Here is a 13,279-nt window from a genome sequence, read left to right as displayed (position 1 = left end):
GGAGGCCCCTGACTAGGGAAGACACTTTCCTGGAGGACAGCAGAGCGGGCAGAAACCGAGCCCCAGGGATTGCACAGGACTCCGACCTCCGAAGCTCTCCTGACTGCTCACTGCTGTAGCTGGTGGTGGTGGCCAGGGTGTCAGGGTGCACCCTGAACTCCATCAAGTGGGTGACTGTGCCCTTTCCCACAGGACCATGGCCGCTTTGTCAACTGTGTGCGGTTCTCCCCCGATGGGAACAGATTTGCCACAGCCAGTGCTGATGGCCAGGTAGGGTGATGGGGGCAGGACTGGTGGGTGGGCGGGCGGGCTGGCTTTCAGGAGCCCTTGTTCCTCACCGCCTCCCAGGCGTGTCACTCACAGGCCCAGCAGACATGGGCTTTCCTTTTAAAGAGCACGGGAGCTTGGTCTTTAGAACTGTGGTTGCGTGTGTGGTGTGCCAACCGGGGGCATCCACACTCCCAGACACGTGATGCCCATGCGGTTTTATTTCCTGGAAGATCTTTATCTACGATGGGAAGACAGGAGAGAAAGTGTGTTCTCTGGGAGGAAGCAAGGCCCACGACGGAGGGATTTATGCTGTGAGTATGAATTTCTGTGTTTGGTGATGTGCTGGTTGTAATCTGTGTGTGTGCATGTAGCTGTCGATATTAACATTGGACCAGAACTTAAAATGAGGATTGAGTGGGGCACTGTACAGAGCTGCAGGGTCCCCAAGGGGGCTGGGCACATCCCTGGCGTCCTTGGGCTTCATTTTTCTCTGCTTCAGACAGACTGCTTTCTGGTCTATTCCTCTGAAACCCTCTGACACAACACCTGTCTGGTTTGCACAGATTAGTTGGAGTCCTGATAGCACCCATTTACTGTCTGCTTCTGGAGACAAATCCTCGAAGATTTGGGACGTCAGTGCAAACTCAGTGGTCAGCACATTTCCCATGGGCTCCACTGTTCTGGACCAGCAGCTGGGCTGCCTGTGGCAGAAGGACCACCTCCTGAGCATCTCCCTGTCGGGCTACATTAACTACCTGGACAAGAACAACCCCAGCAAGCCCCTGCGGGTCATCAAGGTGACCTGGCCCACCTGGGAGGGGTAGCCTGGGGGAAGAGGGTACCTACAAGAGGTGCCTCCCTGGCCCGCAGGGTGAGGGTGATGAGAGGGAAGCCGTGTGCAGCCTGGCAGCAAGAAGGGCCTGCCTGGGGAGTTGGGGGCTTCTCGAGACAGACAGGGCTCCACTGGGCCCCTGTGTGGGATGCTTAGAAATTGTGCACCAGAGATTCGGTCCTGGCTGCTGACAGTGGGGCTGTGTGTGGCCCCAGGTCGATCGTCGTGTGTATCTCAGACTGGCTGTGCATGTCTGCTCTTGCTCACGTGTCTGCTGGCAGCTGTAGGCTAGTGTTGGCCTGCCTAGGTCAGCGCAGGGAATTTTGAGCTCCTGTGTTTGTTAGGAGAAAGAGCTACAGCAGTCAGTATGAGTCACACCTGTGTGGGTTATGCAAGGTGGCTGGGGCTGACCTCAGGCTACAGAGGCTGCTGAGCCACCAGCATGAGCCCAGGAGAAAGTGGTTCCCAGCCCTGGCTACACCTGAGCCTCACCTGGGTGCTTCCAGAAAGGGCTTCCCGCTGATCAGGAGGGGTCAGTCAAGGGGCTCCAGAGATGAACTCAAGGAGCATGCCGGTCTCCCAGGAGCACCTGCATAATGCCCCAGCCCCACCAGGGACACCTGTGACTTGTTCACGGCCTGAGTCTCACGGTGTCACAGGCACACAAGTCCTCTGTTCTCTAGTCCAGGAAGCACGTCCAGTAGTGGCAGGGCTAGGGGGTCTCGGGAATGCCCCTTACTGAGGGGAGGGTGCCTTGGCTCTGTGTCCACTCCCACTGAGGACTGTCCATTCCCCCGAGGGGAAGTGCGTGTTCATGGCTACACGTGGAATGCTAAAGAATGCTGGGGAGTTCCTGGGAGCACGTGAATTGGCCAGCTGGCAGCTGGGTTGCTGATAAAGAATGGGGGCACCAGCTGGGGGCCAGGGAAAGTGTATAACCAGACCACTCGGCAGGGCTTTCCATCCAGCAGTCAGCAGAGGTTGAAGGTCCCTCTGGACCCATGTCTGATTGTAGGCTTACTGGGCACACACGATCCCCGCTCTCCACGGTCAGGGAGGTCAGAGCAGGGGCCAGAGCCCGGAGACAGCTTGGGTGGGAAGAGGCCCTGTGCCTGGGCGTTAGGGGCTTGGGTGGGGCTGTGGCTCAGGTCCTGTCCGCACCGAGACCAGACGCCGGGGAGGGAGGGCACATGTGGCTGTCGGGAAAGGCTGACCGCAGCTCACCTTGCCCCTTGTTTCCTCACAGGGTCACAGTAAATCGATCCAGTGTCTGGCTGTGCACAGAAACGGTGGCAAGTCCTACATCTACTCTGGGAGCCATGATGGCCACATTAATATCCTTTGAGTCAGGGTGTTGGCAGGAGAGGGGAACTTTTATGGTGCCACAGTGCCAGGGTCCAGGCCTGCCAGGTGGCACAATCCTCAGCTCTGTGCTCTGGGTGGCACTAGGCTCCAAAGGCGTCCATCACACATGGGCCCGAGAAGCCGCAGCCTTGACCCTGTTAGGCACTTTCCCTGTGTGGCTCATCCTCTCTCAACCTGAGCTTCTGTCCTCCCTGTAAATGACAGTGCTTGTCCCTGTCATAAGCCGTGGAACGGTGGAGACAGAAGGGCTTGAACACACATGGGCAGAGTCCTGGGAAACTGAAACTCAGGTATCTGCCCCATACAGCGCCCGTCAGCCCAAGGTTGGGCCTGATCTCCAGGGAGGTCCCCGTGGCCCTCACACACCTGCACCCGGGACTTGTGTGACAGGCCTCTGTGGTGCTTTCCCCGGGCCAGCAGCCTGTGCACCCCCCAAGTAGGCAGCTGCTGTGTGTTTTGTTCTGTCTGCCCACAAGACCCAGGGGAGATTGGTGTCCCCAGTCCAGAGAGCCAGCGGACAAGCCACCCTCCTCGCTGTGAGGCGTAAGGGGAGGCGGCACAGCAGGTGCAGAGGTGGCCCAGGGACCGTCTCCTGCCACACCAGTGGGCAGCTGCTTCCTTCCTCGCACCACCTTAGCCCCGATCCAGAGCTGGTGCACCCGTCCCGGGAGTTGAGTCCTGCCGTGTCCAGTGCTGAGTTTTCCACCCCAAGAAATCCTTGGCTGTGAAGTGCACATCTAGCTTCCCAGGGAGACAGTGGTCTTCATTTGACAGAGGATTCTCACATGTTAATATGAAAAAACCTATTACAGAGGCCACACCCTGTACAAGGTACCTTTGGCTTAGTCTGCACTGTGGCCCCTGGAAAGTGGGTCCCCCAGGTAGCCATCAGCTGAGCAGCAGGGCACAACCAGCCTCTGACAGGTGGTCAGGTGGCTGTAGGCTTGACTGTCACACAGAAGGCAAAATGAAACATTAGTCTCAGGAAAGGTCCCAGCGCCAGCAGCTTCCAGTCCACTGCCTGGGGTGTCATGCTGTCCTGGTCGCTGTAGGAGCCCTCTTCTGAGGGCTGGAAATAAAATAGTGGGTTACCCTATAGGTTGAGCATCCCTCGTCCCAAATGCTTGGGGTCACAAGTTCTTGGGGTTGGATTTTTTTTGTTTTGTTTTCTAGATTTTGAAATATTTTTGTGTTCATAAAAATGCCTATCCTGGGAGGAGACCCAAGTCTTAAGCACAGAACACACCTGTGTCCCATACACACCTTGCACCTGTGCCCAGGAGTGATTTTGGAGCATTTCTGACGGTGCTCATCTGCATTAAATGCCGTGGGTCAGGGGATCCTGGGCCCCGATGCCTTACATGGCTGTGTCACAGGGAGGCCGACAGGCAGGCCGTCTTGCTTCGTCTGCTCTTGAGATCTGGGCATGGACATCCACAAGGAGCCTCTCACCTCTCCATCCTGTGCTGTGGTTCTGGGCCACCTGTGGCCCCACCGAGGCAGAGGGCACACTTCTCCTTAACCGCGCCTACATTACTGGGATTCGGAGACAGGTGAGAATGACTCCTTCTCTGGGAAAGGCCACACGAATCAGGTGTCCAGGATGACGGTGGATGAGTCGGCCCAGCTGGTCAGCTGCAGCATGGACGACACCGTGCGGTACACCAGCCTCACGCTGCGGGACTACAGGTGAGCCGCCCGTGTGCAGCTCCTGTGTTCTCGCTGTCACGGGGCCCTGAGCGGAGAACGAGCCGCAAGCCAGGGACTGGGTGTGGCTCTGCCCAAGAGCAGGCAGCGGAATCCACCCCAGTCTGCAGGAGCCCAGCAGGTCTCCCTTTGTCCCTCCGTCCTTGTCACTGAAGGTGAGGAGCCAGTAAGGGGAGGTCAGGCAAGGCCCTGGTGTGGGCAGCACCCTGTACAGGGAGCACCCTGCTGCTTGGGAGAGGCAGACCCCAGGTACCTGGTTTCAAGACACTGCTTAGTAGGTTTGGCTCTGGTATCTGAGTGACAGCCATGGGAGCTGGAGCTGGGAGAGCGGCTGACCGTGCGTGGCCGGGAATTCTGCATCAGGCAGGGCCAAGCCTGCCCAGCCCCTGGCTGCACTCCTGTGTAGACCCTGCCGTGCCACCTGGGACCTGTCTTGGTTGGGGGAATGTGGGTGCCCCTGTGTGGCACCCAACTCACAGCCAATACACACGTGGTGCTCGCTGCACGCACCTCCCATGCCGGGCTGACACAGCCCCTGCTCCAGTCCAGCCTCCCAGGAGGACCCCGGATGTCTCTGCGTCTCTACTGCCTGTAGTGGCTCTCTTTTTCTTGGTGGTACTGAGAAGCCCAGGGCTTTTCACACTGAGAGCTACATCCCCAGTCTCTTCCTCACAGTTGACTTTGACACAGGATCCAAGTTGCTCGGGCTGGACTCAAACTTGTAACCCTCCTCTATGAGCCTCCCAGAGTGACGGCATTACAGTTGTGCACTGCCACGCCCAGCTAATGATCCTGCCTTACGACACCCGACAAGTCTTGTCGGCAGGCAGGGGCCATACAGGGAGCACTAGAGAGCCCGTGTCTGGCCCAACTGCGTGCAAGTTTTCTGAATTTACAGTATTTAAGAAGTTAGTGTGTATGTGTGCACGTGCAGTTGTGTGCCTGGACTCTAGGGTGAGTTTTGATAGAATTAGCCAAGGTTAAAAGACGTGATTTTCCCACATTAGAAGGAATGGATTCCTGACAGTTGCCCACTGGGGAGACGGGTTATGACCCAGGATGTGAGGACAGGAGCTGTGCTCTGGGGAGTGACGGCATGGCAGGCACCTCCCAGGGGCCCATAGCAGTGTCGCCTTTGCCCCCTCTGCCACCTCCTCTCCTGCAGTCCCCCACCGTGATTAACGACCTCTGCCCCAGAGGAGCAGGCCAGCTGGTACCACTCTTCTATGTGGCAGACACCTCTGCCGCGTAGAAGGCTGCGATTCCTTCTGCCCACTAAGTAGCAGTAGTTTTGTAGTAAGTGTTTTAGACACCCACATGGAGCCCCTGCAGTGTGGAAATTATGTGCTTTCTCTAACAGCGGACAAGGTATTGTGAAGCTGGATGTTCAACCAAAGTGCGTGGCCGTCGGCCCCGGGGGCTATGCCGTGGTCGTGTGCATCGGGCAGGTAGGAAGGGCTGGAAGGGGAGGTGGGAAGGGTCCGTACTCTGGGCAGTGTGAGCCTGGTGTTGCGGGTGCACCTGTGCCCTTCCTGACCGAAGCAGTGGCCGGCGCTGGTGCTGAGCACTGTGGGGGCTGTGGAAGGCATCCCATCCTGGTGGCCATCCTCCCACAGCTCCGCAAGCCAGGCAGGGCCTAGCCCTGTTGACAGGTGAGAAAGCACAGGAGGTTCGGTTGCTGCCCGTGGTCGGACAGCTAGGATCTGTCACTATCGCCAGACCGCACTGGGCACATTGGAGCTGTGTGACCTCACATCCTACCCACCGTCTGTGAACCCCAGAATTCTCCCTAACAGGCTCACAGGCGTGGGGATGGCACTCTTGTCAGGCTCCTTGCACATCTTGGGAGTGAGGAGGCTGAGGTATAGAACTGTCGCGAGACACCAGGCCCGAGTGGGTTCTTGCTCCCACGCTAGTGTCACCTGCACACTTTTCCTTTTGGAGTTTCTGGAACAAAATGCCCTTTCCCGGAATCCACGCCTGACCCGCTTTGGACAGAACTGTGCTCCGAAGCACACGTCATCTCTCGGGTGCGGGTATCCCCTGTGTAGACAGGAAGGGGAGGCACAAGTGACGAACTCGAGGAAGAAAGCAGCCCGCCGCTCCCTCAGTTGTTCACCACTGCTTGAGGGAGAGCAGATTTCTGTGTCCTGGATACTGAGCTTCCTGCCGAGCCCTTGCAGCAGACGGCAGGACGAGGACGGCCAGTGCAGAGCAGCCAGCTGGGGACAGCTCGTCCGCACTGCAGGGCCTTCCCGCCTGGGTGGCAGGACGCCTGGCCCGGGGAGGCTGGCGGTAGAGGACTCTGCGAGGGGTGCGCTTGGTGTCCCAGCCGGCACGAGCCTTTCCCCGATCTGCCTGACTTGCTCAGTTCCACAGAGGCCCGTGCAGTCTGTACAGGTCATGGAACAGGAGCTCTGCAGGGGGCCTGAGGCTTAAGTCAGGGTACAGACAGGTTCATGTCACACCTCAGCCACCTTCGATGTTTATGCCCTGACAATGGGGTGCCTCCCTTACCCTGTACCCCACAACACACTGACACAGAATCCCAGGGAGGGCTGCACTGAGAGGCAGCTGATGGCTTGGGCAGGAGCGGCTGTGGACAGAGCCAAAGCTGGCATAGATCCAGGGCACCCTGTCTGGGAACCAGCCAGCTAGACCCGCCAGCCGAGAGAGGAGTCCCTGTGTGAGGAGACCCTCTGCCAAGTGCACTGTGGGCAGGGGCAGGGATCTGGGCTGGGCAGCTGGCTCTCCTGTAGCGCCCTGGGGCTCTGGCGTGTGAACTAAGCCCTCCACACCCATTGTCTCCCTGTGACGTGAGAGCTGACCGCTGCTACCCAGGGCTGCGGTGCTCCCGGCAAACCGGCACGAACTCCTGGAGGCCACAAGCTGTTTATTTTGCTTCCTGTTGCTGATAACTGTGTTCACCCAGGCTGTCAAACTCCATCTTCAGGAGGCCAGGGCCCTCTTGGATTCTCATCCTTGGGAAACGGGGAGACCCCTTTCAAGCTCCCCCCATAGCCAGCAGGTAGCTGAAGTAGGGTCAGGCCACCGCCCACCACCGAAGCCCCGAGGGTTAACACGCTTGTGGGAACAGCAGCTCGGCGTGGACCCCACGCCAGCACACAGGGCCCTCTGCAGACAGAGTCTGGTGCAGTTTGGGTGGTGGGGAGCAGCTTGGGCCTGCAGGGCCCCTGCTGTGGCACCCTGGGACTCAGCTAGGCTGCACAGGACACTGGTGCTTTCCTGTGACCAAGGGCCGTGTCTCACCCCTGTGCTGCTGGCCTGACCTTCGGGGACAGTGTACAGCACAGTTCACTTGCTGTGTGCACTGGCTCGAGATCAGACCCCAGGCCTCCAGAGTTGGTGCCTGTGGTTGGTGAGTGTAGCAGTGGTGACCAGTCTCAGCCCACCTTGAGACCCGTGCTGTCCGCAGCTCTCCCCCACCTGACAAGCGAGGAAGTGGCTGAGACACGTGTCCCGAGGGCCTGCAGGCTCTGACCTTGCCTGCATCCTGCAGGTCGTCCTGCTGAAGGACCAGAAGAAGTGCTTCAGCATCGACAACCCTGGCTACGAGCCCGAAGTGGTGGCGGTGCACCCCGGTGGGGACACGGTGGCTGTCGGGGGCACGGTAAGGCATTTTCCTTCCTCTGCGCCCACTGGCTTTCGGGGACCCTGTAAGCTGTGTGCGTCATGGGAGGAAGCAGCAGCCCCAGGGTGTGGTAGCCTGTTCTGGAGCCTGGCACCCCCACCATCTGGTGCAAGAGCCACCCCGCTGGCCTGGCGGGTGGACAGGATTGCCAGGCCCTGGCTTTCATGGCCTCGACGGGAGAGTCCAGAGCTAGAATGCAGACCCTGAGCCCCCACGCCCACCTGCGGAGGCCCTGGGGTCCAAGGGCTGCTCTTTGCAGAGAGCTCTGCCCACTACCTGCCATGCAGTCCCTGCAGCTGCTTGTTCATCCTGAGTGAGGGTGTGGGCCCAGGACCCAGGGCCAGCCTGAGGGCTGGGAAGCCACTGTCCCTAGGTGTGGCTGGCCTGTTTGTGCAGCAGCTTCTGCAGTCCTTACCTGTGTCTCACTGAGTCTAGCTGCACTGGAACCGTTTCCCATCGTGCTGTACACACAGGTGCATTTGCCTGGTGAGATTGATGCTCCCGCAGGCAGATGTCCTGTAGCTCATTTGTCAAATGCACGTACTCAGTGGTGGTTCCCTGCGTGCTCTAGAGGGACCTGGGGGTTGGGGTCATACTGGCTCTTCATTTGAGGCTTTCCCTGTGGGCAGTGTCTCCTCCCCACAGATGCTGGCTTCTATTACAGAAGGGTCAGGAAGGGCTCCGAGGCCATATTGGGTGGGGAGACCAAACAGGGTAGGGAGTGCTGGGGTCCTGGAGTGGGGCCCAGCAAACACCCAGGCCAGCGTTGAGGCGAATGAGTACGGCCCTGGGATCTGGAATAGCCCTGGAGTGGGTGGGGGTGCTCGGTGCAACAAGATGAAGCCTGGCAGGGGACAGGCAGGGCGCACTCGCCGTGGAGCTGGGAGTGCAGGGGCCCATAGGTGTGGCCCCCAGGTTGGGCTGGGTGCTGACCACCTGCTTACAGTGCTGACTCCACTGCTCCCAGCCCACACAGTCAGTGGGGAGGCCAGGAGTGCTGGTGAACTTCACGTCCATTGATGCCCTGACCTTTGCCTCCAAACGAGAGGGCTGTCCATGTTTCGGGTTAACTCCTTCCCCCGTCCTCACCTGCAGGATGGCAATGTCCGCATCTACTCCATCCTGGGTACCACACTCAAGGACGAGGGCAAGCTGCTGGAGGCCAAGGGCCCTGTGACGGACGTGGCCTACTCCCATGACGGCGCCTTCCTTGCCGTGTGTGACGCCAGCAAGGTGGTCACGGTGTTTAGCGTTGCTGATGACTACGCAGTGAGTGCCTCAGTTTCCTTGTCTGCACCGGTAGCAGGCTCCCTGTGGGGGGTGACGAGCCATTGAGCTCAGGGTCACCGGGCATGGATGAAGCACCGAGATATCCGGTGTCCCACATCCTTACGAAGAGGGGTGGTGAGCTGACAGGTAACCTACGTCTGAGTCCCATCTCCTGCCCATTTCCAACCCTAACTAGGAGAACAATGTCTTTTACGGACACCATGCAAAGATCGTGTGCCTGGCCTGGTCCCCAGACAATGAACACTTCGCCTCTGGCGGCATGGACATGATGGTATACGTCTGGACGCTGAGCGACCCGGAGACCCGAGTCAAGATCCAAGGTGACTCCCAGCCCATGCCTCAGTGGCAAGGGACCCCGAGCCAGGCTGCACAGATGCCCCCGAGGCCATATCCGGACCGCAGTCCCCCAGCCAGTGTTGCTGGGGAGGTGACCCATAGAAATGGGGCCCTCATTCTTCTTGCTGGACAGCGCCCTGCTGCCCCGGCTCAGCCTTGACCAGGTTCTTCACTCCCTGTGACAGCGGTGTCCACCAGATGGCCAGCAGGAGCCATGTGACAGTAGCACATTTTAAAAATCCGGTTCATTGCTTTTGAATGGTACATTTGACTTCACCCAGCATCTCGTCAGTACCCATGCTGGGGGCTCATTTCCAGGGCTCTGCAGTCGTGTGTGTGGGGTGGCACCTGTCACCTGTGCCCACACCTCCCTGCTTCTCCTGCCAGGTCCCCCTTGCAGTCTCGTCGCATGCTCTGCACACAGGAGGCAGCCTTTCCTGCTAATGTGACCAGATCTTTTCCTGTGTGGAAGAGATTGAGCGGCCACTCCAGAGTGCAGTCAGGTGTGCTGCTGGCCAGTGGAGGTAGGGTGGCCTGAGCAGGTTCCCAGGGGCCACACGGGTCTGTACAGAGATCCAGTCCTGCAGAGAATTGAGTTCTGGGTGGAACAGATCCAGGAAGTAACAAGTAGTAGCGAGTGGTACGGAGAGTGGGGCCTGGGGCCTGCAACTGTGCTGAGGGCAGAATCTGCTGGACACACACTAGCCCTGGGCTGGCTTTCATGCCCATGGATGAGCCCCACACCCAGAAGTCAGCATGGTGATGAGGTGCAACTCTGAGGCCTGACCTTTGCATCCGTGAGCTTAGTGGTTTAGGAGTCCCAGCCTCTGGCGCCCACATGCCCCCTGCTGGCTGAGGCTGCCCTTCCTGGACCAGGGGCCCCCTGTTCCTCGGCTTCATAGGAGGGGCTGGCAAAGAGGAGACTGCAGAGGTCCAGGCCCATTGTCACAGCTGAGAATGGACAGAACAGAGTTGATAAGGAATCTGGAATCCAGGCAGCAGAATGTGGTTTGTTAGGGGAGAGTAAGACTCAAACCTGTGTTCTCAGCCTTTCACCCGCTGTGTTGCATCCCCACCTTCATTTTAATACCCTGAGACACTGCAGGGTCTTGGGAGGTGGGCTTCGGGACTCCTCACATGAGAATCCAAGGCTCCCTGGTCCCTTTGTATAAAGCAACATAGATTTTGCGTATCCTCTGCACACATCCTCCATGTGCATCAGCTAGACAACAGCCACACAGATAAAGGCCGCTGTTGCTTAGGGAATGGTAAGTCAGCCCTTAGCTGGTTAAGTCCACAGATGGGGAGCCTGCAGGCACTTGGGGCTAATTGGGTATCTGTTCTTGTCTAAATATTGTTGCTTCGTACATAAGAGGAAATTTTTCACCCCCTTGGACGGGGTGGGTGGTGGTGGTGGTGTGGCTTGGAGAGGAGCTGCCAGGTCATTCCACAGGGGCCAGGAGTCCCAGAATGCTGCCACATCCTCCTAAGAGCACAGCGGGGCATGAAGAGGAGCACACTTCCCCTTCCCAAGAGGAGAGGGGATCCGATTGACAGCCACCCATGGCCAGTTTCTAGGGACCTGTTTGATGTAGGCCCCTTTGAGTCCCATATGTACGTACAAGTGTGATCAAACTACTGCATGTTTAAGTAAAGAGACACTTCCATGAGTCCGCCTCAAAATCTCCCTCATTTCCGACACCCTCGTCCCATTGTTCCTGCCGTTTTCTGAAGTCATTCCGGGCTTGTGAAAATGGCAGTGTGTCCCCATCTACCTTACTCACCAGGTCTGGCACCATGGGACCCAGCCTCTTCCCCAGTGTCAAAGTGACCATGAAAGGCACACATTTTTAATCAGTTCAGGGCCGTCACACAAGAGGACTACTTCAGAAAGTCACAAGAGGGATGGAATGAGTGTGTTTGAAATGGGAGGGTATTTTCAGGGGTTAATGCCAGTGTGTCTTACTATAATTTGAAAATTTGGACATTCGCTGTATTTTTTGATAATGCTTCCTCGGAACAGGTGCTGTAATTTCCTTACTCTGCTTTCTTCCCAGACGCACACCGGCTGCACCATGTCAGCAGCCTGGCCTGGCTGGACAGACATACGTTGGTCACGACCTCCCACGACGCCTCTGTCAAGGAGTGGACAATCACCTACTGAGGACGCCCCAGGGACGGATTCAGGGACTAGACGGAACTGCCGCGGAACATAAATCTCTAATCGTCTCTGTAATGCGCCCCTCCCCACCCCAGAGGGAGGAGGGCCCGGGGCACCCTCACCTCTCTGCAGGGTGCTCATGCCTGTACGCGTCCTTCTGAAAGCTTTAGACAGTAACAGTTTGCACATGAAAAATAAAGCGAGCACTTAAACAATGTGTGGAGCGTAACTAAAACCCACAGCCCAGCCAGACCTTGAGAACAAGGAACATTCCAGAGGCCTCAGCCTCCAAAGCACAGAGCCCCGGCCCCCCACCCCACCCCAGACGGCTGCTCTCGGGAGCCTGGGAAGGGAGGGAGCCACAGGTACCCCTTTGCTAGACAGGAAGTCCCTGCTCCAGAAGGGGGCAGCGCAGCAGCTGGGCCCGAGTGGTGTGCAGAGCCGGTGTCAGTGAGCCCTGTCCAGGGGCTGCTCCAGGGCCGCCCCAGCTCTTGCAGGGAACGGTCAACCCTGGACGTTCCATTGTCAGATTTTGTGCTTGGTTTTAAGAACGGAGTCGTAGGATTTTTTTTTTCTTTTCTTTTTAATGTACCTTTAACTGTTGCGTGTCTATGTTCCCGAGCTGGCAGTATGTCCGGGTGTCCAGAGCCCTGCCACCAGATCAAGGTGTCCTGGTCACCATCATCGTGCTTTGACGTTTTTCTGTCTGCCCCTAAGAGCAAAGATGCAGTCACTGTAATCTAATCTGTCATTGTTTTTACCTGCGTTTTCTTTTTCAGTGCAGAAATTAAAAGTATAAAGCACCGTGATTTGGAGTTTTTTTGCGTGGTCGGAATCACTGGTAAATGTTGGCTGAGAACAATCCCGCCCCCTTGCACTTGTGAAAACACTTTGAGCGCTTTAAGAGATTAGATTGAGAAATAATTAAATATCTTTTCTCTTCATTGTGGATCGCTGGCTTTGTGTGGTGGGGCACGTGGGGGGTGTGGGGGCACCGTCCCGGCTTTAGGTCTCCATCCTGGAGCCCAGGAGGGCACGTTGTATGGACAGAGCCCCAGAGAAAGTCCAGCCTCCAGACCCTACTCGTCCCTGCTGCCAGACCACCCCTTCCGTGGGGCCTCAGCTTCTCCACCATAAATACGGGACCAGATGACTAGCTCCTATCTGATTCTCAGTTCTTAAAAGACTGACCTTCCTGTTACTGCCTTCAAGGAAGGAGTAACATTTATGTGCTGAAAAGCAAACTCCCAACTGCAAAGTGAAAGGCGCTGCTTCTGGGTGGGAAGAACAGGGCAAGGTTGCACTCCCAGTAGGGTCATCTTTCCCCTTCTAAGGGCCTAATCACACTGGCTTTTACAGTTCTGTGCCAAAGGGCTACAGAATGAGGGGAAGAAAATAAAGAGCTGAAGCTGGGGCTGCCACAGAGCAAAGTGCCGAAGTACTTGGGCTTGGACAGCCGCTTTTCGCATCAGTGGGCAAACCGCAGGCTCAAAAGTGGTGTGGGTAAAACAGCAGCGTTTTGTGCTGTCCTTATACCAGGCTAGCTTTTGATTGTTACCAAATGGAACCATGCAAGAAGAAACAGGATAATCATGGCAACAGTGGTGTTTTTAAGAATGATAAAGAACTAGACATTTGAGTGCATAAATATTTTCAATCTGCATTG

At 57.3% G+C, this 13,279-nt stretch overlaps 1 protein-coding gene across 1 annotated transcript in view; it reads left to right on the top strand.

Moving 5' to 3' along the window:
- The window catches only part of Wdr1 (WD repeat domain 1), a 47,142-nt gene extending 35,498 nt beyond the window's left edge, over positions 1-11,644 (top strand). Inside the window, exons 8-16 of the mRNA XM_033758787.1 lie at positions 501-581; positions 834-1,067; positions 2,349-2,436; positions 4,000-4,156; positions 5,535-5,622; positions 7,695-7,805; positions 8,922-9,095; positions 9,292-9,436; positions 11,510-11,644. Of these exons, the coding sequence (XP_033614678.1) occupies positions 501-581; positions 834-1,067; positions 2,349-2,436; positions 4,000-4,156; positions 5,535-5,622; positions 7,695-7,805; positions 8,922-9,095; positions 9,292-9,436; positions 11,510-11,616 (1,185 nt within the window). The 3' untranslated portion in view covers positions 11,617-11,644. The remainder of the gene's footprint in view (positions 1-500; positions 582-833; positions 1,068-2,348; positions 2,437-3,999; positions 4,157-5,534; positions 5,623-7,694; positions 7,806-8,921; positions 9,096-9,291; positions 9,437-11,509) is intronic.
- The last annotated feature ends 1,635 nt before the right edge of the window (positions 11,645-13,279 follow it).

Source organism: Fukomys damarensis, unplaced genomic scaffold, assembly GCF_012274545.1.
Source record: "Fukomys damarensis isolate Sample0158 unplaced genomic scaffold, DMR_v1.0_HiC HiC_scaffold_35, whole genome shotgun sequence".
In the NCBI taxonomy this organism is placed as follows: Eukaryota; Metazoa; Chordata; class Mammalia; order Rodentia; family Bathyergidae; genus Fukomys; species Fukomys damarensis.
This window is presented reverse-complemented; position numbering and strand designations above follow the sequence as displayed.